General features: G+C 38.9%; 1 protein-coding gene across 4 annotated transcripts in view; it reads left to right on the top strand.

Annotated features, from left to right (window-relative positions):
* The window catches only part of atg5 (ATG5 autophagy related 5 homolog (S. cerevisiae)), a 164,552-nt gene extending 144,904 nt beyond the window's left edge, over positions 1 to 19,648 (top strand). For all 4 annotated transcript variants that reach the window (XM_073055842.1, XM_073055844.1, XM_073055843.1 and 1 more), the window contains one exon: positions 16,311 to 19,648. In XM_073055842.1, the coding sequence (XP_072911943.1) occupies positions 16,311 to 16,447 (137 nt within the window). In that variant the 3' untranslated portion in view covers positions 16,448 to 19,648. The remainder of the gene's footprint in view (positions 1 to 16,310) is intronic.
* The last annotated feature ends 1,410 nt before the right edge of the window (positions 19,649 to 21,058 follow it).

Below are 21,058 nucleotides of genomic sequence, written 5' to 3'. Positions count from 1 at the left end.
AATTGTGACCCAAACCTATTGTATCATTTGCATTGATTTGGAGTCTCCTACATGTTAAAAAAAAAATCCTATTTTGATTCTTGGTTCATAGATGAACATAATAACCAGTCTATTTCTGACTTGTATTCTTTGCTGCTAATTTGTGAAATTAAATGACTAAAATTTAGCAGTTTTTCTTTGGTTGAAGTTCACAACTGTTCTTGTGACAGAAGTTGAAACTTTATATTAATTAGCTACTGTTTGCAGGGGTGAAAGGTGTCTCTTTCCAGAAATAACTTGTTCTTAATAAATAGGTTACCATCATTATAAAATTACATTTCTTTTGGGCTTTTTCTTCCATTTCAATAAATGGAAATGATATTTATATGACTAATCTTATCACAAATATGAAATATATTATTGTTTAAATTAAGTAGGTGTAGGTGATTTTCTCCATGCTGGTCCATGCCAACCTTGCATAAGCAGATTGCTCTAAACTACAGTTGAATTTTTGAGTGTATTTTAACTAAGTCTATCCATTAGGTTTTGAATATTTTAAGCAACTAAACTGGAGTTAGATTCATAGAACTTTATTTATCTAGTGATTAGCAGTAGAGTCAAGGTGTTAGATAACCCGGATATTCAGAAGTCCATGTTGTGGTGCAGTTGCCATCAGAAATATTGAAGCCCAATAAAGCTGTAAATATAGTCTTATTAACTCTGTAATTTTACGGTCAGGTAGCCCTGTTTTGCCCCTCTTTAGCTGAAAAAATTAGAGAAATGACGTTTTAAGTCAAGTTCCTTGATTTTGGGGACTAAGCAAAAGATCTACTCATCTTGTTGTATGTGCTGTGCAGTGAAGCTTTTTTTTTTGGCTTTGTCATTTTATGTCCTTGATATTGGCAGGATTGGGTTAAAAGTATGCAGCAGTGGCTGATAAACTAGGACATTTTCATCAAGCACAGTTGAGTGCCTTACTCTTTCAACAGGATATCTGCTTTGTTTCACAGAAGGGACTGACTCATTTTGGCTATTTTACTCCTTCCTGGCATGCTTCTTAAACCTTATTGATATTTCTCAACAAGTCGTCATTACAGATGAGCATACGAAAAGGGAAATGCAACAGGGGTTGGCTCAGTTTTGAGCTTGCTAGCAACCAAATGGCATGGCTTTTGGTGCAAATGGCAAGTGTTTCCAAACCTCATCAAGTTTCATGGAGATGATATAAAGCACTGTTTTCAGGATTTAACTCAAATGTACTAGATAAATGTAAGCAATTTTTTGTTTTTTGCATATTTGATTTAGTTCTGATCAAATACTTATTTCCAGCAACAATCCATTTATTAAAGAAATTGAGACAATGGCTAAAGTAGTTATCAAAGCAACATCAAAGTTCAAAGTAAAATTTATTATCAGAGTGTATATATATGTCACCACATACAACCCTGAGATTCTTTTTCCTGTGGGCATACTCATCAAATCTATAGAACAGTAACTGTAAACAGGATCAATGAACAACAAACTGTGCAAATGCAGATATAAATAAATATAAATAAATAAATAACAAGCATGAAATAACATGGATCAATGTGATTGTTTCCTTCTTTACTTGTAAACTGATTTGAAAGTATTATTTCTGTTTTGTTTCTGGAAGTAATGTTACTGTGCTTGTTAGTCTTGATTAATTATTTTCAGAAATCAGCTAAAAAGATGTTGATTGCTTTCTCATTTTGATTTTTTTTTTTTAAATTTTTATTAGTTTTTCAAAACATTTTACAAAATTAAAAACCCCAAATCCCAATGAGGAGCATTAATACAGTGCAAGATTAAGCATACAATAACAATATGCTACAAAGGAAGAGAATTTAACAAAAAAACAACAACAACTCCAGACCAACCACCACACAATATAAAGAGTATAAGTCCGGACAGTCAAACTCCCAGACTGTGAATACACTTAGCAACAGAGGATAATAATGCCTACTACCAGAAAAAAAAGGGAGCTGAAAGCAAGGGACCGAAAAGAAGAGAGAAAAAAAAAGAAAAAAAAAACCCTAGTCAAGAGGAAGGTTATGAAAGTACTCGATAAAAGGTCCCCAGACCTTATGGAACTTTAGATCCGAATTAGAACTGAATAATGAATTTTTTCGAGGTCCAAGCAGGCCATAATGTTGTTAAGCCATTGCGCATGAGTGGGCGGGGCAACATCTCTCCATCTAAGGAGGATCAAGCGTCTCGCCAGGAGAGAGGCAAAGGATAGTATTTGGCATTTGGTCGGACCCAGACATAAATCTGTCTCACCCCAAAAACCGAACAGAGCAATTAAGGGGTTAGGTTCTAGGTGCTGATTCAGAATACCCGATAATGTAGTGAAGACATCTTTCCAGAATTTCTCCAAGCTAGGACAGAACCAGTACATATGGATGAGAGAGGCCACGCCCCTCTTGCATTTATCACAGAGCGGACTAATGCCAGGGTAGAATCAAGATAGTTTAGATTTAGACATATGAGCTCTATGAACAATCTTAAACTGTAAAAGGCACTCATTTTGATTTGCCTTCCTAAAATTCTTCAACTCTCGTTGGTTTGGTATATAATGAATAGGAAAGTTAACTCAATTTAAGTATCTTATTTATCTTTGTATGATGGGAAGAGATTCCTTCAGATACTGAACTGATTTTTGATTAATTTTTGGAGTGTGTCCAATTCCTCTGCATTGCACCACCATATAAACAAATATAAAAATAGTGCTTTTTGTGCATTTTTAATCTAGCTAATAAAAAAAGCACATAACAGTCAACCAGCATCTGGTAATATGCCCCCTATAATATTCAGCAATGGAAAGTAGTTATGGATCAGGGCTTGCCCACAGAACCTCTGCATTACAAGTGCTCTTAATCATAAATATTTTAATATTAAGCATAGACAATGTGCTGCACCAAGCCCCAAGTAAATGAAAATAAAAACTCAAAGCATGATCTACTTGTGCCTAGAATTCAGAACTATTTTCAAGATGAGCCCAAGATATGAATGTTCTGCTGTAGTGAAATACTGAACCTCACAGATTTATTAGTAAACTAGACAACGGGGTGACCCATCGGAGCACCATTTGAGAGAACGGTAGTACAGTCAGACATGACCAGAATGAACATTACATTTTCCTGAATGCTGTTTGGTATCGCTTTGCTTTGGAAATTGAAGAAGAAAACATCAGTTTATTAAAGAAGAACGGCGTGTAGCAAGGCAAATATAGCTCCTCGTTTAACGAAAGACACTTCTAATGGCATCATTTCTGGTTGATCTGCCAAGGCACAAGGGGGTGCCTCTCGTCATTCTGGAGACGTGCAGTCCTTTCATCCGCCATCTCTTCATCTCTTCTGCTGTTTATTCATTGTCTCTGATCCTGGAGACATGCATTTCTCTGCTCCTTTTTCTCTTCCTCCCTCCTCCTCCTGTACCTGTTTTAGTCATTCTGTAGACGTGCAGCCTTTTCATCCCCGTCTCTGTCCGTGTCATGGATAGAGTGGACAGTTAAAGCCTTTTTCCCCAAAGTGGCAGTGGCCAATATTTGAAGATATCTGTTGATGGTGAGTGGAGGAGAGTTTAGGGGAGATTTCAGTCTAGCTATTTTACAGGGTGTCAGGACTGCACTGCCGGAGTGGTAGGAGAGGACAATACAATTGGGGCATTTAAGAGACTCAGATCGACACATGGATGGAAAAGAAATGGAGAATTATGGGCTGTGTAAGAGGGCAGGTTCATATAGATCAGCACCACATTGTGGGCTGAAGGGCCTGTACAGTGCTGTACTGTTCGATGTTCTCTTCATCTCTTCTGCTGTTTGTTCTTTGTCTCTAATCCTGGAGACGTGCATTTCTCAGCTCCTGTGTCTCTTCCTCTCTCCTCCTTCTGTGCCTGTTTTTGTCATTCTGGAGATGCGCCGCTCTTTCATCCCCCATCTGTTCATCTCTTCTGCTGTTTGTTCTTTGTCTCTGATCCTGGAGATGTGGATTTCTCAGCTCCTTTGTCTCTTCCTCTTTCCTCGTCCTGTGCCAGTTGTTGTCCTTCTGGAGACGTGCATGCCTCTCCTCCTCTGTCTCTTCTTCTCTCATCTTTTTTGTCCTGACTCTTTGATCCTGGAGTTGTGTGGCCCTGGCCTCATCCGATTCTTGTTCTCTCCCTCTCCTTGCCGCTTCCCGACGATGTTTGGCGTCATCCCTTGACCATAATGTCCCCCTTCTCTTTCCACACAGCATAATTAGGCTGACCATACTTTTTTTTTACCCTAATGCTGGGTAGAAGATATGAAGCAGTAGCACCAAAGCCTCCAGGATGCTGATTATTCTTGATGATGTGGTTGGTGCTCTCCTAAATGGACGTGATATAGTCACCGCTGTCCTTTGACTGTAGCAAAGGGTTTAATGGGTGTCTCAAAGTACGTCATTACAATAAGATTTAATGATCTCTTATTGATGGGTGGCAGCTAGATCTGTCCCAATCCTGCACATGCTGATGGTGATCAGCAGAATGTGACCACTCGAAATAGAGCTGCTCTGCCCTTGTGCTCTGGTTGGTGTCGCTGCTGTGAGCATCGTGAGGCGCTGCTGAGGCTGGCCGTGCGCATGCGTCGTGGTGCCATGTCCCGATTTCCATGATGGTGGATCGGCTCTTGGGTGAAAACGGGGCAGCTGATTTTGGCGAGTGAACAATTTTATACAAATACATAACCCCAAACTTTGCCTGCATTCTGTAAGTTAGCGCATTTTAAGTCGATTTAGCCAAACACAGTGCTGCTGTAATGCATTGTTTCTGCTAATTGGAGGTCACAGACAGACAGAGCATGAGAGTTTTAGTAGTATATAGATTAGCAGAATCTGACCATGGATTCGTAAGTGTATAGGGACTCGGGACTGAAGATGCAGCCTAATTGGACACTTGTTGAGGATAACAAAGGAAATTACAAAGGTGGTGGTGAGTCAGCATATCGAAAGAAGATTGAAAACCTGGTTGTGTGGTGCCATCACTCAGCACCAGCTAAACCAAAGAATTGATTATAGACTACAGGAGGAAGAAGGTAGGGGTCCATGAGCCAGTCCTCATTCAGAGAACAGATGTGGAGAGGGTCAGTAACTTTACATCATAGGATCTGTCCTGGGGACCAGCATGTAAATGCCATTGCAAAGAAGTTTCCATAGATTTAGCATGTCACCAGAAACATTGACAAACATGGATGTACAGTGGAGGGTATCCTAATTGGCTGTATCACAGACAGGTATGGAAATAAATTTGGAAATGGAAAAGTGGTGGATACAGCCCAGTCCGTCACAAGCAAAGCCCTTCCCTCCGTTGAGTACATGGCACACTGACAGAAGAAATCAGCATCTGTCATCAAAGACCCCTCACTATCACAATCCAGGCCATGCTGTCACCCTACTATTACTATCGGGCTCTGAACTAATTCTACAACCTACAGCCTTTTTTTAAAGGAGTCTTTATAACTCATGCTCTCAGTGTAATTTGATTTACACAATTTGCCTTCTGCACACCGGTTGTTAGTCAATCTTTGTTTATTTTTTTTGTAAATTCTATTTATTTTTCCGTAAGTGCCTGTAAGAAAATGAATGTACTCTATGGTTATATATATATATATACCCACTTTGATAAATTCACTTTGAACTTTGAATATTGAGTCTCAGGTCTAGAAATTTGGAGATGAGTTTGCTTGGAATTACAGTACTGAAGGCAGAGTGTAGTCAATAATGTAGGTGTCTTTCTATCTCGATGTTCCAGAGATAAGGGTAGGGCCAAGGGAGATAGCATAAAGTGGACTTGTTTTTGATGGTAGGTGAATTACAGTGGGTTTATTTTGTCTGGGATGCTGTAACCCCTTGAAGCATTTCACGATGGTGGATTGCAGAACCACCAGGCGGTAGCTATTGAGGCATATTACCTTACTTTTCTTAGCTACCAAGATGATAGAAGTTTTCTTAAAGCACAGATATCTGTGCTGTCAATGATAAGGAAAGCTGGACCTGACTTAGACCACTACTCTGCAGTGTCTTAGCTTCCTGTATGTTAATTGCTGACATAGGGCATGCTGCAATTAATCAGGATACTTTCAAAAAAGGAAATGATTCTGGTTTCATTCATTCACTGTTGCCATCATTCATTTGTACATCCTTGCAGAAAGATATCTGACCTTGTTCTGCATCAACATTAGTTAATGTAGGTATTATGTATTTATCTATTTATGAGATGCAGTGCAGAATAGACCCTTCAAGCTGTGCTGCCCACAATCCCCAATTTAACCCTAGCCTAATCACAGAACAATTTACATTGACCATTTAACCTACCAATTTGGAATGTAGCAAGAGACCAGAGGATCCGGAGGAAACCCATGTGGTCACAGGGAGAAGTACAACTCCTTACCGGCAGAGCGGGAATATTTTGGCAAAGCTATGACCACTTTGATTACTTTGCATTAAGAAAGGACTTTTTTCTGTTATAATGCATTCTTTCTTGTAAAAAATTATGTATAATTTATGTTTTTCAGGTGAATTTTTATGATACTATGTGCTTATCATGCTGTTGCAAATAAGTTTTTCATTGCACCTGTATGTACATGTGCATATAATGATAAACTATGTAACCACTGGAAAAGCTTCTCAATATAGCAAGCCAAAGGAACTGAGAATTATTATTAAACAAATCAGAAAACCATTTTATGAATCAGAGTTAGTCATAGACATCATTTGGCTCTCTGAATTCATGCTGACCCATTTATATTAATCGCATTTTTTAGTGTCAATGATCAATATTATCCAATGCCATATGATATGAGATTAAATGGGTTCCCTAGTTTACTGAGAGTCCAGCAGACATGCTTGCCAATGGAAGGGACTCTGTTACAAAGGAGAAGGACATGCACTAAGTACTGATGCATTTTACTCACTGTAATGCCAGTGAACCAACAGTAGATGGCAGACATCATCAACAGCCAGCTGCAATGAGTGCAGTCCCATAGAAATCCCCCAAGTCAGGACTGGTATCAACAGACCTATCAGAGAGACTAGAATATCTAAAAATGAGTTTTTTTCACCTTCTGATGTTTTATTAATAATGTGCAACCCTCCAAAAAAAAGTTTCCAATGTGAAATAACACACAAAATGCTGGAGGAGCTCAGCAGGTCAGGCAGCGTCTATGGAAATGAATAAGCAGTCAGCGTTTTGGGCTGAAACTCTTCTTCAGGATATTGCCTGACCTGCTGATTTCCTCCATCATTTTGTTTGTGTTGCTTTGGATTTCCAGTATCTGCAGGCTTTCTCTTGTTTTCAACGTGAAGATTGGTTTCATTATGTACTTTGTTTTGGCTAACGACAGGCACTTCACCATGATAGACACATCACAGAGATATGGTCTAATGTCTCTGACATCCCCATATCTCCTTCAAGCCTTAATATTAAATTTAACGGGCTAGTGTATTCCTTGTGGAAATGTATTTGTCTGACTGAATGGAGCCTTTATGTACTCAGACTTGCAGAAATAAGTTTTCTGTACAAGCATGAGATTAATTAGTGGAATCCAGAAATTGGATTTGTAGAGCTTCTCATTGCATTTAATTCCCAAGTTGAATGTTGAATAGCTACAACTCTGCCCCTTCAATAACATAATTCCAAGTAAACTCAACTCCAAATTCATAGACCTGTCAAAATTTTAGATGACATGCCAAATCTGCGCAAACTTCTAAGAAAGTAGAGGTGCTGCTTTTGTAATGGCACTTGCTTCAGGATGGATCCTCTGAAATGATATACAAAAGAAGAAAAACTGTGCAAATGAAAATAATTACTGAGAACCAGAGTTGTAAAGAGTCCTCGAATGTGAGTCTATAGGTAGTAAAGTCAGTTCAGAGTAGTGGCGATTGAAGTTAAGCACACAGCCTGAAGGTTTATTGTATTTTTACTTAGAGATAGAGCACAGTAGCAGGCAGTTCTGGCCCAAGGAGTCTGTTACACCCAATTACACCCATGTGACCAATTGGCCTTCTAACCTATACGTCTTTGGAATGGGGGTGGATACGAGAGCAGCCGGAGGAAGCCCACGCAAGCTCAGGGAGAATGTGCAAGCAGGAATTGAACCCAGGTCTCTGGTGCTGTAATAGCATTCAGCTAACCGCTACACTACAGTATCAGTTGTCGAATGATCAATGTTCCTGAAGCTGCAGTGTGGGAATTAAGCCTTCCGTAACTTCTGCCCCTTGGTGATAGTGAGAAAAGGGGGCCCTTTGATGACGGATGGTGATCTCTTGTGACAGCGCTTCATGTAAATATACTCAATGGGGGGTGGGGGGGGGACATGGTTTGTCTGTGATGGACTGGACTGTGTGAAGCACTTTCTCTAGCTTCTATCATTCCTGGTCATTAGTGCTTCTATACCAGGCCATGATGCAACCAGTTAGGGTACTCTCCAATATGCATCAATAAAAGTTAGTAAAAGTTTGTGGTGGCCTGCTGAATCTACACAAACTTCATGGTAAATAGAGGTGCTGTTGTGCCACATTGTGATGACACATGCCGGTCCCAGGACAGCTAAACATAATGCCTGGTGATTGGACTTGTGTGGGCATGGGGTGATACAGTAAGCATTCTTGATGGCAATTTAATGGTGATGAATTGTGTTGGCTCCCCTGGTTCCATATGTTGGTGTTAGTTTGTCAGATTTTTATAAGCTAACCTGGTTGTAGTGCCCTGTAATGGTCAGAAAGGCATCAAGGTGCACTGTCTCATTTCTTGTTGATTGCGGTGCTCAGCTCCTCCAGTGCCATCTTGACATTAAATGTGAGTGGGATGTACACTGCAACCAGGATGACAGTGGAGAGCTCCTTTGGCAGTTTATAAATGACGTCAGATTTATATGATCAAGTGAATTTACAGCAAGTGACCTTGCCACTTCACGCCTGCTCCACCATTCAGTAAATTCATAGCTGTCAGATGGCGTGGATATTGGAAAGATCCCAGAGGACCGGAAATCCATAAATGTAACACCTTATTCTACAAAGAAGGAAAGCTGGAAACTATAAACCAGTTAGCCCCAACAGCTGTATTTGGGAAAATGTTGTAAAAAAAACATTTTTTGGCCATCTCCACTCATCCCATTTACCAGTATTAGGTCCATATGTTTTTAAACTTGCCTGTTCTAGTGCCTGTCAAAATGTCTCTTAAATGTAGTGATTCTGTATGATTCCGTAACCTCTGCTGGCAGCTTCATTCCAGATATCAGCCAATAAATGTTTTTTTTAAAAAGCAACTTTCCCCTCAGCTCTCCTTTAAAATTCATTTCTACCACCTCAGCCCTGCCTCTTTATGTTTGCTATTCCTATCACAGGAAAAAGGTTGTCTCTCAAAATTTTAGATGTTTTTTTTTAATCAGGTCTCCCCAGTCTCCTTTACTCCATGGAAGAGCAAAGCAGCCTCTCTCCATAACTAAATTCTTCTAGTCATGGTAACATCCTGGTGAAGCCAACACAATCACATTCTTCCTAAACGTGGTGACCAGAATTGCACATAATACTCAGTGCAGCTTAACCTGTGTTTTGTTAACTTGCTTCGAGATGTCCCAACTCTTATATTCTATGCCTTGACTTCAGAATACAATCAGAATCAAGTTTAATATCGCTGGCATGTGTTGTGAAATGTTGTTTTGCGGCAGCAATACAATGCAGTGCAAATGTTTTTAAACTATAAATTACATTAAGAGATATAAAAATTATAAAAATGCAAAAGAGAGCTGTAATGCGGTATGACTTCTTCACTACCCTATTTCCCTATATTGCCATGTTCAGGAAATGGTGGGCGTAGTTCTTTCTAGAGGGCAGTCATTCTTCTCCCCTTTCTCATCAGGCAGAAGATGTAAAACCCTGAAAGCATGTACAACCAAGCACATATTCTTTATCCTTAAGTGTTACTATCAGCTCTTGCTTTTAGTATCTGTATAGAATTGCTTGGGATTCTCTTTTAATCCTACTTACCAGTGACATCTCATGGTGGAAAAGTCTTCTTGCAGAGAACTTGGGCAGGAGCCATAGGTTTATTAACCATTGCCGATTTACCATGTATAATTCTGGTCAGCACACTTACAAGAAGATGTAATGCAAAGAAAATGGATGACAATATCAGAATTGCTGTGAGAAGGACAGACTGGAAGTGGTTCTTGATTTTTTTTTAATGTATTTCTCAGTTTGTATAGTAGTACTTCCAGTTTAAGATGGCACTACTGAAGGCGTGCGACAGCTTACTGGGAACTCTAAATTCTGTTCTGAGCCATCAGTGTATCATTCCAACTAGTTAGGAAGGCAAATAATGTTTTGACTTGTGCGGTGCTGTTGAAGCTGCACCTGGAGTACTTTGTGCAGCTTTAATGCCATTATTTGAGAAAGGATACAGTAGCATTGAACACAGAACAGAAAAAAATCACAGCTACTTCCTGGGATGAGTTGGAGGACCTATCATGAACAGCTAAAGAACTTAGATCTGCATTCTTTAGATTTTAGAATAATGAAGGATGATCATAATGAAACATATAAGATCCTTAGAAGTCATTACAGGGGATGTGTTAAGATATTTCTTATCAGTGGAAAAGCATTGAATGTCAAGCTGCTGATGTGGGAAGTCAATTAAAATTGAGGGCCCCACTAAATAATTTCTTGTCAGTCTCCTTATGTACAGCATTACTCTATTGACATGCAATAAATATAAATACATAAGATAGCTTTTGTACATTGATGAATTGTTTTTTTTTATTATTGTGTTCTTTATTTTCCTGAGTTGTTTTTGTGTGCTGCATCAGTTCCAGAGTAAGAACTATTTTATTCTCCTTTACACTTGGGTACTGGAAATGTCATTAAACAATCCTGAATGTTGAATCTGCCAAGGCCCGGGAAGGAACAGCAATGATCTTTGCTTTCTTGTACGTGTCTGACACATGAGACATAAAGCATCACAGACATTTAATGAGTTCAGATCTAGACTCAATCTCTTTTTTTCAAACAAGCCAGCCATGCTTAACCATTCCCTGTCGTGAGTAACTGTCCAAATCAGACAATTCATATCACTGATGGAAGTCATTTGGTTTGTGGTGTCTCTGATAGTCAGTAATGAGCTGGTCACACATAAAATGTTTTCTGCTTCTGCCACTTGGACACTAGCTAATCTCTGGGTCACAAAGAAGGGTCTCAACCCAAAACGTTGACTGTTTATTTATTCATTTCTTTGGATGCTGCCTGGCCTGCTGAGTTCCTCCAGCATTTCCTGCGTTTTGCTCTAATCTCTGGGCAATGTTTCTTGCTCATTTCTGTCATTCTTTTATCAGCCATTTTAGATGTACAGTTCTGTGCAAAGGTCTTTGGCACCCTAGATTTTTTATGTGGTTTCAGATGGTACAGCCTCCACAGAGCCCTGATCTCAACATCACTGAGGCTGACTAAGATTATCTGGAGAGACGGAAGTCAAGTCAAGTCACTTTTTATTGTCATTTCAACCGTAACTTCTGGTACAGTACATAGTAAAAATGAGACGACGTTTTTTCAGGACCATGGTGTTACATGACTAGACTGAACTACGTAAAAAAAAATACAGAGAAAGCTACACTAGACTACAGACCTACACAGGACTATATAAAGTGCACAAAAACAGTGCAGGCATTACAATAAATAATAAACAGGACAACAGGGCAAGGTGTCAGCCCAGGCTCTGGGTATTGAGGAGTCTGATGGCTTTGGGGAAGAAACTGTTACATAGTCTGGTCGTGAGAGACCGAATGCTTCGGTGCCTTTTCCCAGACGGCAGGAGGGAGAAGAGTTTGTATGAGGGGTGCATGGGGTCCTTCATAATGCTGTTTGCTTTGTGGATGCAGCATGTAGTGTAAATGTCCGTAATGGCGGGAAGAGAGACCCCAATGATCTTCTCAACTGACCAAAAGCAAGTGAGACACCCAAAGTCTGCAGTAGAACTGTGGCAAATTCTCCAAGATACTTGGAACAATCTACAAGCTGAATGTCTTATAAAATTGCATCACAGTGTACCTAAGAGAATTGATGCAGTTTTAAAGCCAGAAATAATTGATTTGATTTGGTTTTTTAGCATTTACTGTTCTTCATAGTATTTTTTTATACAGAGAAACCTTTCATTATTTTTTGAAAGTATCTTCAAATTACTGAATTTTTTTTATTTGTGCCTAAGACTTTTGCACAGTACCGTATGCCTCAGGTTTTCAACTCCCTCATGATTTTATACACTGTGATTAGGCCTTCCTTATCCTCCACTGTTCCAAGGTAAACAACTCGAGCCCATTAACCCTTCAGCAGAAGAGATTTGAAGAGAGAGAATTGTGATTCCTAATTTGTCTTTGAGCTAATCTTGCTACAATTTCTTGTTATTACAAAGTTTCTTATAAGCACTTGTAAGACAATCATTCTGGGCAAAACTCCAAAAAAAAATGGTTATATACCAATAATGAGATGTATTTAAAAATAACTGAAAATGACACATCAAAAACCTCAGTGATACTCGCTTGTCCTCTTGTCAAAGAACTTTATGCTGTTCACCCTGCAGCTGCACCTCCGGAACCTGCTGCATAGGATGGATTTCATTAAATAATTAAATATTTGGTGGCTTCTTTTGGACTAACAGTGTCATGCAGGTTTGACTACTGAGTAAATTGTTCTTGAATGAGTGATTTATTAGTAACCTGGATTTGTAACAGAACACCCAGCTGCTTTTCCAAAGCAACCCACGCAAATTGCTGGAGGAACTCAGCAAGTCAGGCAGCATCTATGGAAGTGAATGGATACTCAACGTTTCGGGCTGAGGCCCTTCTTCAGGACTGAAGGAAGGGGGGAGGTATCAGAATAAAAAAGAGAGGGGTGTTGAAGGAGACTAACTGAAAGGTGATAGGTGAAGCCGGGTGGGTGGGAAAGGTCAAGGGCTGGAGAAGAAGGAATCTGATAAGAGACGAGAGTGGACCATTGGAGAAAGAGAAGGAGGAGGGGGCCCAGGGGGAAGTATAGGCAGGTGAGAAGAGGTAAAAGGTCAGAGTGGGGAATGGGGGGGATTTGTTTACCAGAAGGAGAATCAATGTTCATGCCATTAGGATGGAGGCTACCCTGATGAAATATAAGGTGTTGCTCCTCCACCCTGAGAGTGGCCTCATCTTGGCACGAGAGGATTCCATGGACCGACATGGCCTCCACGTGGCTTCACCTATCACCTTCCAGCTGACCACCCCCCTATCCCCTCCCCCCTTCTTTTTATTCTGGCATCTACTCCTTCCCTTCTCAGTCCTAAAGATAGATTGTACCTGACCTGCTGAGTTCCTCCAGCATTCTGTTTGTGTTGCTTTGGATTTCCATTGTCCGCAGATTTTCTTGTGTTTATGATTAGCTGCTGCTTCAGATGACTTGATAGACAGTTGTGCTTCTGTGAATATCTTAGGATGGAATAGGCAAGAATATTATCCTCTGCATTTTTGAATATCCTGTCATATGTCAAGCAAATGATATAAATGCTGATTGGTATTTCTCAAAGATCTCTCACTGTATACAAAATAATAAAGGAATTTTGACCTCTTGTTAGAATTACCCTTTGCCTATTCAAAATCAATCTAAAATGCCTGGATAATGGAGGCCTCCACAGTGTATAACCTTTTGAAGATCTAACACTTCCTCACTAGTCAAGAAAGCACAGCAGCACCTACACTTTCTGAAGAGACTGAGGTGTGCAGGCTCCCGGCTCCCATTCTAACAACTTTCTACAGGAGCACCATCGAGAGCGTCCTGTCTGGCTGCATCATTGTGTGGTACAGAAGCTGCAAGGCATCGGACCACTAGACCCTAGAGTGGATAGTTAAAACTGCTGAGGGGATCATTGTGGTTTCTTTCCCGCCATATTTGTGACGTTTACAGGGAGCTTTGCAGACAAAGGGCCCCAAGCTTTGTTGAGGATTCCTACCACCCATCTCACAATCTCTTTGACCCACTACCATCAAAAAGGATGTACAGAAACATCAGGACTAGGACTGCCAGACTGGGTAACAGTTTCTTCCCTCAAGCTGTGTGACTAATGAATACCCTGCCACCACCGAGGTCTTGTTGCTAGGTAGTGAGTTGTTTACTGCATATCGTACTGTTTACCTGTGCTGCATGTGTTTATTTTGTGCATGCACTGTGGTCCCGAGGAGTGGTGTATCGTTTGGTTGTATATGTACAGTCAGATGATAATGGACTTGAACTTGAAGAAACAGCATTAGAAAAGTTGTGATGGTGACCTTTGATTTTCTTTTAATCATATTAATATGTAGTTTTGCAATTGGTTATTTCTGTAAAAAAAATATAAATTTGCTTATTGTGTATATAGTGAAGTTGTTTCTTTTACACTGTCGGAGGATCGAAGTTCTTAGGCCTTGAATGTGCATGTATATATAAACATTTATTTTACGGCTACATGTATTGTTTCTAAGATTAAGATGCTATTGACCACAATTATTCTTTTAGAATAGCTGTTTGATGTCTCCCTTTGGTGTATCTTGGTTTGGTTAATCCTTTTGTACCTGACCACTGGCTATAACTGCATGCAATTACCATGGCAGAATCCTTCACCATGATGTATGGGCTACAGACATCAGTCTGTGGTTTGTCATATAGATGGAATCAATTAAATAAACTTTTACTAATGATAGAATGAAGTTTAATCATTTGTCAGAATCTAAACAAAACTGTCCAGACTTCTAGTTTAGCTACATAACCTGTCTGGTATTCTGTTCTTAATTCCCTACTAATTCTTGGGAAATTTTCAGTTAAAGCAGTTCTTTGCACGCCTGGACTCCAGTGCGTATTTGTCTGAATGTTCAGTTTGTTAATTTTTCCATTTTTAAGCAGCAGGCTAAGGTTCCACTCCTCCTCTATCCCTTTGGAATATATCACCTTCTACTGTGATTGATTAAGTTGAATTAACTGTTCTTGCAATGAGAGTTTACATGCACACCTCTTTCCCCTTCAGTCACACACAAAACTGTAGTAGACCCTGCCTTCACCAGTCTATAACATGATCTTACAATGTTTCATAGAAGTTTCAAATGTAAATCTAGTTTTAAGAAGCTGCCAATCTAATAGTATAACTTTTTAATAAACATACTGGAAAATGTTGTGGGAATCGGTACAGTGAGGAGTTTGTGTATATACAGGTACGCATCGCTTAACATCCATGATCTGTGAAATCGAACGTTATGTGATTTGGACGTTGTGCAAACACCATATTGTATACTTAGCAAGCCTATATGGAGTACTGTAGTGTACCTTTATTGACTAAATAGAGGGATTCTCTTTTTTGTTTGGTGTCAATCAGTGTCATTAGCAATTTCTTTATCTCCAATATAGGTCCCTCTCGCATTTTCATGAGCCTTGTAGTTTACAGTGAAGCCGATCCTTTAACAGCTTCGAGAATTTTTTCTTTGTTTTTCAGGATCGTCATGATTGTTGAGTGCGACATGCCTAAATCCCAAGCAATAGAATTCACTGGTTTTCCACCTTCATATTGTTTAATAACCTTTTGTTTCATTTCCAAATCAATACTTCTCCTTTGCCTCTTGCTGCTGCTAACACTAGGAGTGGCTTTGCTGCCTTTAGAAGCCATGATGCACTCTACGGTAATATTTTCAAAAAAAATTAAACAGAGAGATAACGCTACTACACTCGAGACGCACGATACACGAGATTGGTTACGTCCGCTACATCACATTTTCTGATCAGGACTACGGGCGTACATGCGATCAGACGTTGTATTAAGATAGATGATACCACATCTAAGTAAGATGCTTATATGTGAATCTTTGCAAACTACCTGTATGAACCCACACAAAATGCTAGAGGAACTCAGCAGGTTGGGCAGCATCTATGGAAAAGAATAAAGAGTCAACATTTCGGGTGGAGACCTTTTATCAGGACTCTCTACCCAAAACATCGACTGGTCTTTTTTTTCCATGGGTGATGCCTGGCCTGCTGAGTTCCTCCAGCATTTTGTGTGGGTTGCTTTGGATTTCCAGCATCTGCAGATTTTGTCATCTTTGTACCTGTAAGAATCTGCTTTTAATAACAAAACTGAATTTTTCAAAATGCATTACATTTTGATAGTTCAGGTGGAAATCTCAAATTAAGAGTGTAATCTGAGGCCTTGTGTGCTCCTTGTTCATGTATCTACAATTTAATGGTACTACCTTTCTGCAAATTTGAAAATGTGTATAATCACTGTTCTATGTAACTTGGTTTTGTTTGTGTTTAAATTAGATGTGGACAAGCAATATCAAGTAGTCATTCATGGGATTGAACCAATGCTGGAAACACCTTTGCAGTGGCTTAGTGAGCATCTGAGCTACCCAGACAATTTCCTGCACATTAGTATCATTCCTGTGCCGAGAGACTGAGGAAGCAAGCGACTCAAACAGAGAGCGAATCACCCTGTCCGGACTTGCCTAAGCAGTACTATTTTCCACTTTCATAAAGCCTGTTGGAAGCAACTTGAATCAGAAATACTCGCTGCTGCAAGCCTAACAGGAAGAGATCCCACAAGTGACTGCTGATCCTAGTTTGTATCTCTATTATAAACCTGCTGTTGTCATTAAACCTCACTCACAACATGAAAACTTCTCAAGGCCACTAGTGTCATATTTCTTGTACAATGTTCAACATGATATTTTCTAAGGCATTGAGCAACAGAACCACGTAGCACTTAATTTCTGATTAACGTATAAAACAGGGGTATTTCCAAAAGTGACCATGATTGAATTGCAGTATGAGAGTATGGAAAGAGTTTTTTTTACTTTCCAAAGGATTATGCTAGCTCTCAGAAAAACAAGTAGGTACTGATTTGCAGAAATGTTTCAAAATTTTTCATTCTTTCACCATCTTTTATTTCTTCCAAATACTTTCATTCCCTCTCCCTTTCCTGCCCCCTCTTCTGCTCCACCCCCTCCCACCCCCACCCCATTCTTCCCTGATCCCCTCCCCCTTTGTCCCTGCCCCATCACCATCCCCTTCCCTTGCCTCTTCTTTCCTCCCCCTCCTCCTCACCCCTCTTCATCCCTCCCTCCTTTCTACTCTCATTCTGTCTCTCCATTCTACTTTCCTCATTCATTTTACCACCTTCTTACAATCCTCCTCCTGGTCCTGAAATTATTATATGACCAATACGAAACAGTAAACTATTTATACAGTGGATTCTGGTTAATCGGTACAGCCACTTATTTGGGACAACTCCTACAGAACAAAAACTAATCCAGAAAATAGCTGGGATTCCCTTTGTTTATTTGGGACATTATGCCATGTAATTGGGGCAAGAGACTGTTGTGAACAGTTTCTAACTAGAGTTAGGCATGTGAACTTGTGTGGCCATTAGGCACTACACTTTAGAGAGATCATTTTTAAATAGCATCAGTTGCATGCACTTGTATTCAAAAAGCAGTGATTTCTGTCACTGGTAATCGGTGAGAAATATCTGTCAGATGTTTCAGAACTGTTTTGATCACTGCCAGTTTCAAGCATTCAGGCTTAGCGATGCCAGGAATGAAAGTGAAAAGATTACACTACTTCGACAAGTTAGGAACTATGAAAAATTTAAAGCTATCACCAGTCATTTTGAATTTTACAATGAAAACGAAGATTTGGAGGATACCATCATCAATAGCATTGTATGAAGGCAGCCCATTATCTGCACCATGTCTGCACTGAATTTGTTCATTTACACTGAATCAAAAGAACATGGCAGCGTACACTGGATGAATTCCTCCGTCGATAACTATTAGAAACTAATACACAGTTTTTTAAGACTGTAGTGCTATTGGTAGTGTTCTAATTTGTTCTGTATTTAAATGCAAACTATGTTACTCAGTGAAATGGTAGCTTGTCTTTTTATGCCTTTTTAACTACTTCCATAAGGCTAATTGGAGCAGCTGCTTAATTGGAGCAAAATGTACTAGTCTCAATGTGCCCCAGTTAACCGGAATCCACTGTATTACGGTTATTGGGATTAAATCTTTAAATCATCCCACATTTTTATCTGTTAAAGGATGCCCTTATGTAAAATCAAAGTTTTGTTTAGTTTAATAGTTGGCATTCATGGTCATAAACTAGACACATTTGGTATTTTTAAATACTCTTATATTCTTATGACATTTGTTTTGTATTGATAGATAACGGGACGAATTTCTTAACTGCTTTAATTCGACTATATACCATTTTCAGGAATGTCTTTTGTAATGCAGATTTCTGGCAGAATCATGTAGTACAGGCATCTTTCTTTCTCCAAATAAAAGCCACTATCAATAATTTGCATGTGTAGATGACTGAAGTATTCTCTGGGAGGTATAAACAATCTTCTTTGCTGATGCCCTTCCGGGTGCTTTTTATGTGGCGTGCAGGAAATGGATCTGAGTTCCTAATAAAGACAGCCTAGGAAATGATGTGTGATTTGTTTCCCTAAACATTATCCAACAATTGTGGCCAAAAATTGTTTAAATTTTTGAAGAGATGAGGGGTAACACTGAATGGAGTAAATAAATGATTTTTATTAAATCAGGGGTTGCTCATCAAAAGAGGCCAAAGGATGTTTTCACTGAATTAACTATTAAATTATGTTTTACCATTGAAAATATCTACCATATTTTGCTTGATGTATTTCAAAGTGTCGATAACTTTATTTTGGGCTTACCTTGTCCATGGAGGAATTTGAAGTGACAAAGATTTGGAAAGCCTTATATTTAGAAATCCAGTGTATCACTGATGACAACTGTCAGACAAACAATATTCTTGAAGAAAATTCTTCTTGAAGAAATCAGTTTATGATAATTATCTGAAACAATTGCTGTCTGAATATTTATATGTAAGATCTATCATTTGCGAATATAAATGGGCTTTTAGCAAAAAGGGCAGAGAGTTAAAATTCACCATCACTGGAGAGAGCTATTTACTCTGAAGATAAGGAAGTTCCAGTATTTGTAATTAATTTGAGAATGTCTCATATGATTGGTAACAAATGCTAATTTACTTGCATGTTCTGTTTTCCACTTTTGTGGTTTACATCTCAACTGGACAGAAAATTTAATCATAGTTCGCATAAAAAGTACTAAGCCTCACACATGGCCTTATCACACGTGGCCATGAAGTTTTACACAGTTTACCATTGGTGAATGAACAGCTTGTCTTGTTTAAGCATGCTTGCTGGTAGTGTCCTTCATTTGTATCAATTTTTTGTGTAGATTGGTTAACTGCACAATGTGCATTTTAATTTGAAATACATGTTGAAATACTTGTAGTAGGGATTGTTTAAAGGTTTAATATACTGAATGAAAATTAAAAGCCCCTACCTTGCTGTGCAATAAAATCTTTTTTCAATGCAAAGTAGCATCGTTTGTTATTGTTATCCCTTTGTAATCTGTATACACAAAATACTTAAGACAATATTTTGTTTGCTTAGTGCCACTGGATTCGAACAGTGAAGGTTCCCTTCTGATGTGTGGTATACCTTTTGAAATAATGTAACGCAATACTTGTAACTCTTCAGCAGACTCACTCTGTTTTAATTATGCAACAAAAGAAGCTCTTTTGATAATAAAATGCCTTTTATTTCATATTTGTCTTGGTGAATCTTCCACTGATTTTCATATACTTTTAAAAAAACCGTGATTTTTTTTGTAAATGTGTGAATATTCTCTTTTGCTGAAAGACTTTTTTAAAAATATGATTTTCAGTCTTTGCAAATTAAATGTTTATGTACATTCATTAATAAGTTATTACAGGGTGCTTATTGTTCTGTCACTTGTTTTGATATAATGTCAAGTTTCATTTGATGGTTTTAAAAACAGAGCTTTATGCAACAATCTTGAATGAAAGCCACTTAAGCTGTAATTAGTCTTGGGCAAATCATTTCCCATGTGCAGCTCAGTCATATCTACAAACAAATCATGAATTGTATGGCAACACCTTGTCCTGCTCCTGTTTCTGATGGTTCAACAATCTGCCAGGTTGTGCCAACAGCTCAGAAAAGATGGAATGGAAAGACAAAATTACAAAAATTCTATTGCAATTAGAGACATGGAAAACCTATAGCACAATACAGGCCCTTCGGCCCACAATGCTGTGCCAAACATACTTATTTTAGAAATTACCTAGGGTTACCCATAGCCCTCTATTTTTCTAAGCTCCATGTATCTATCCAGGAGTCTCTTAAAAGACCCTATCGTATCTACCTCCTTTGTACCTACTTCCAAGTACCTTAAAACTGTGTCCTCTTGTGTTAGCCATAAACTTTATTCAGACTGTAGTCTGCAGTCCTTCCCCATGAAGACTTTTCATTGGCTTCAAGGAACTTCAGTGTTTCCCTCAGAATGTTTTCCCGCATCTTGGAATATGCCACTTGGTAGCATTCCATTATGGACACTTATTTATACGGGAAGAACAACAAGCTTCAGGCAGAATTCTTCAAGTATAAAAAATGTTTCCGTTTCTGAGTAATGTTGAGCGCCCACATGTGTTGAGCAGCTGCAAGATACTATGTAAAATCTATTTTTAATGTTGATTGATGTTCTTCCTTGTCAGGTATAAATATGATCAAAGCCCAAACACTTGATTCTCTCTTAGCCAATTAACAGAAGGGCTGCTATCTATACCCCTCATAATTGTGTATACCTCAATCAGGTTACCCCTCAGTCTCTCCGCTTCAAGCTAAACTGGCCCAGCCTATTTCTGCTTCCCTGTAGCTGTAACAGCCCACTGCAGGATGTTGTTATTAGGACATTGTTAATGGAAATAGCTAATGATTAGATAAGTAAAGCATCCTACAAGCTTTTAATTATAACTGATTGTTGTTATTGACCTTGATGTCATGTTTCCAGTAACTCATTTAACTCAGATTAAAATGGTGGAAATACTCAGTCATTACAAGAGAGATAATACAGACAGGCTCTTTAGCTCTCCTGTCAAGCAGCCATCCATACTAATCCCATTTTATTTTCATATTCTGCCATTCACCTACATGCATA

Source organism: Hemitrygon akajei, chromosome 9 (assembly GCF_048418815.1).
Source record: "Hemitrygon akajei chromosome 9, sHemAka1.3, whole genome shotgun sequence".
In the NCBI taxonomy this organism is placed as follows: domain Eukaryota; kingdom Metazoa; phylum Chordata; class Chondrichthyes; order Myliobatiformes; family Dasyatidae; genus Hemitrygon; species Hemitrygon akajei.
The sequence above is the reverse complement of the archived record's forward strand: the minus strand, read 5'-3'. Positions and strand labels throughout refer to the sequence as shown.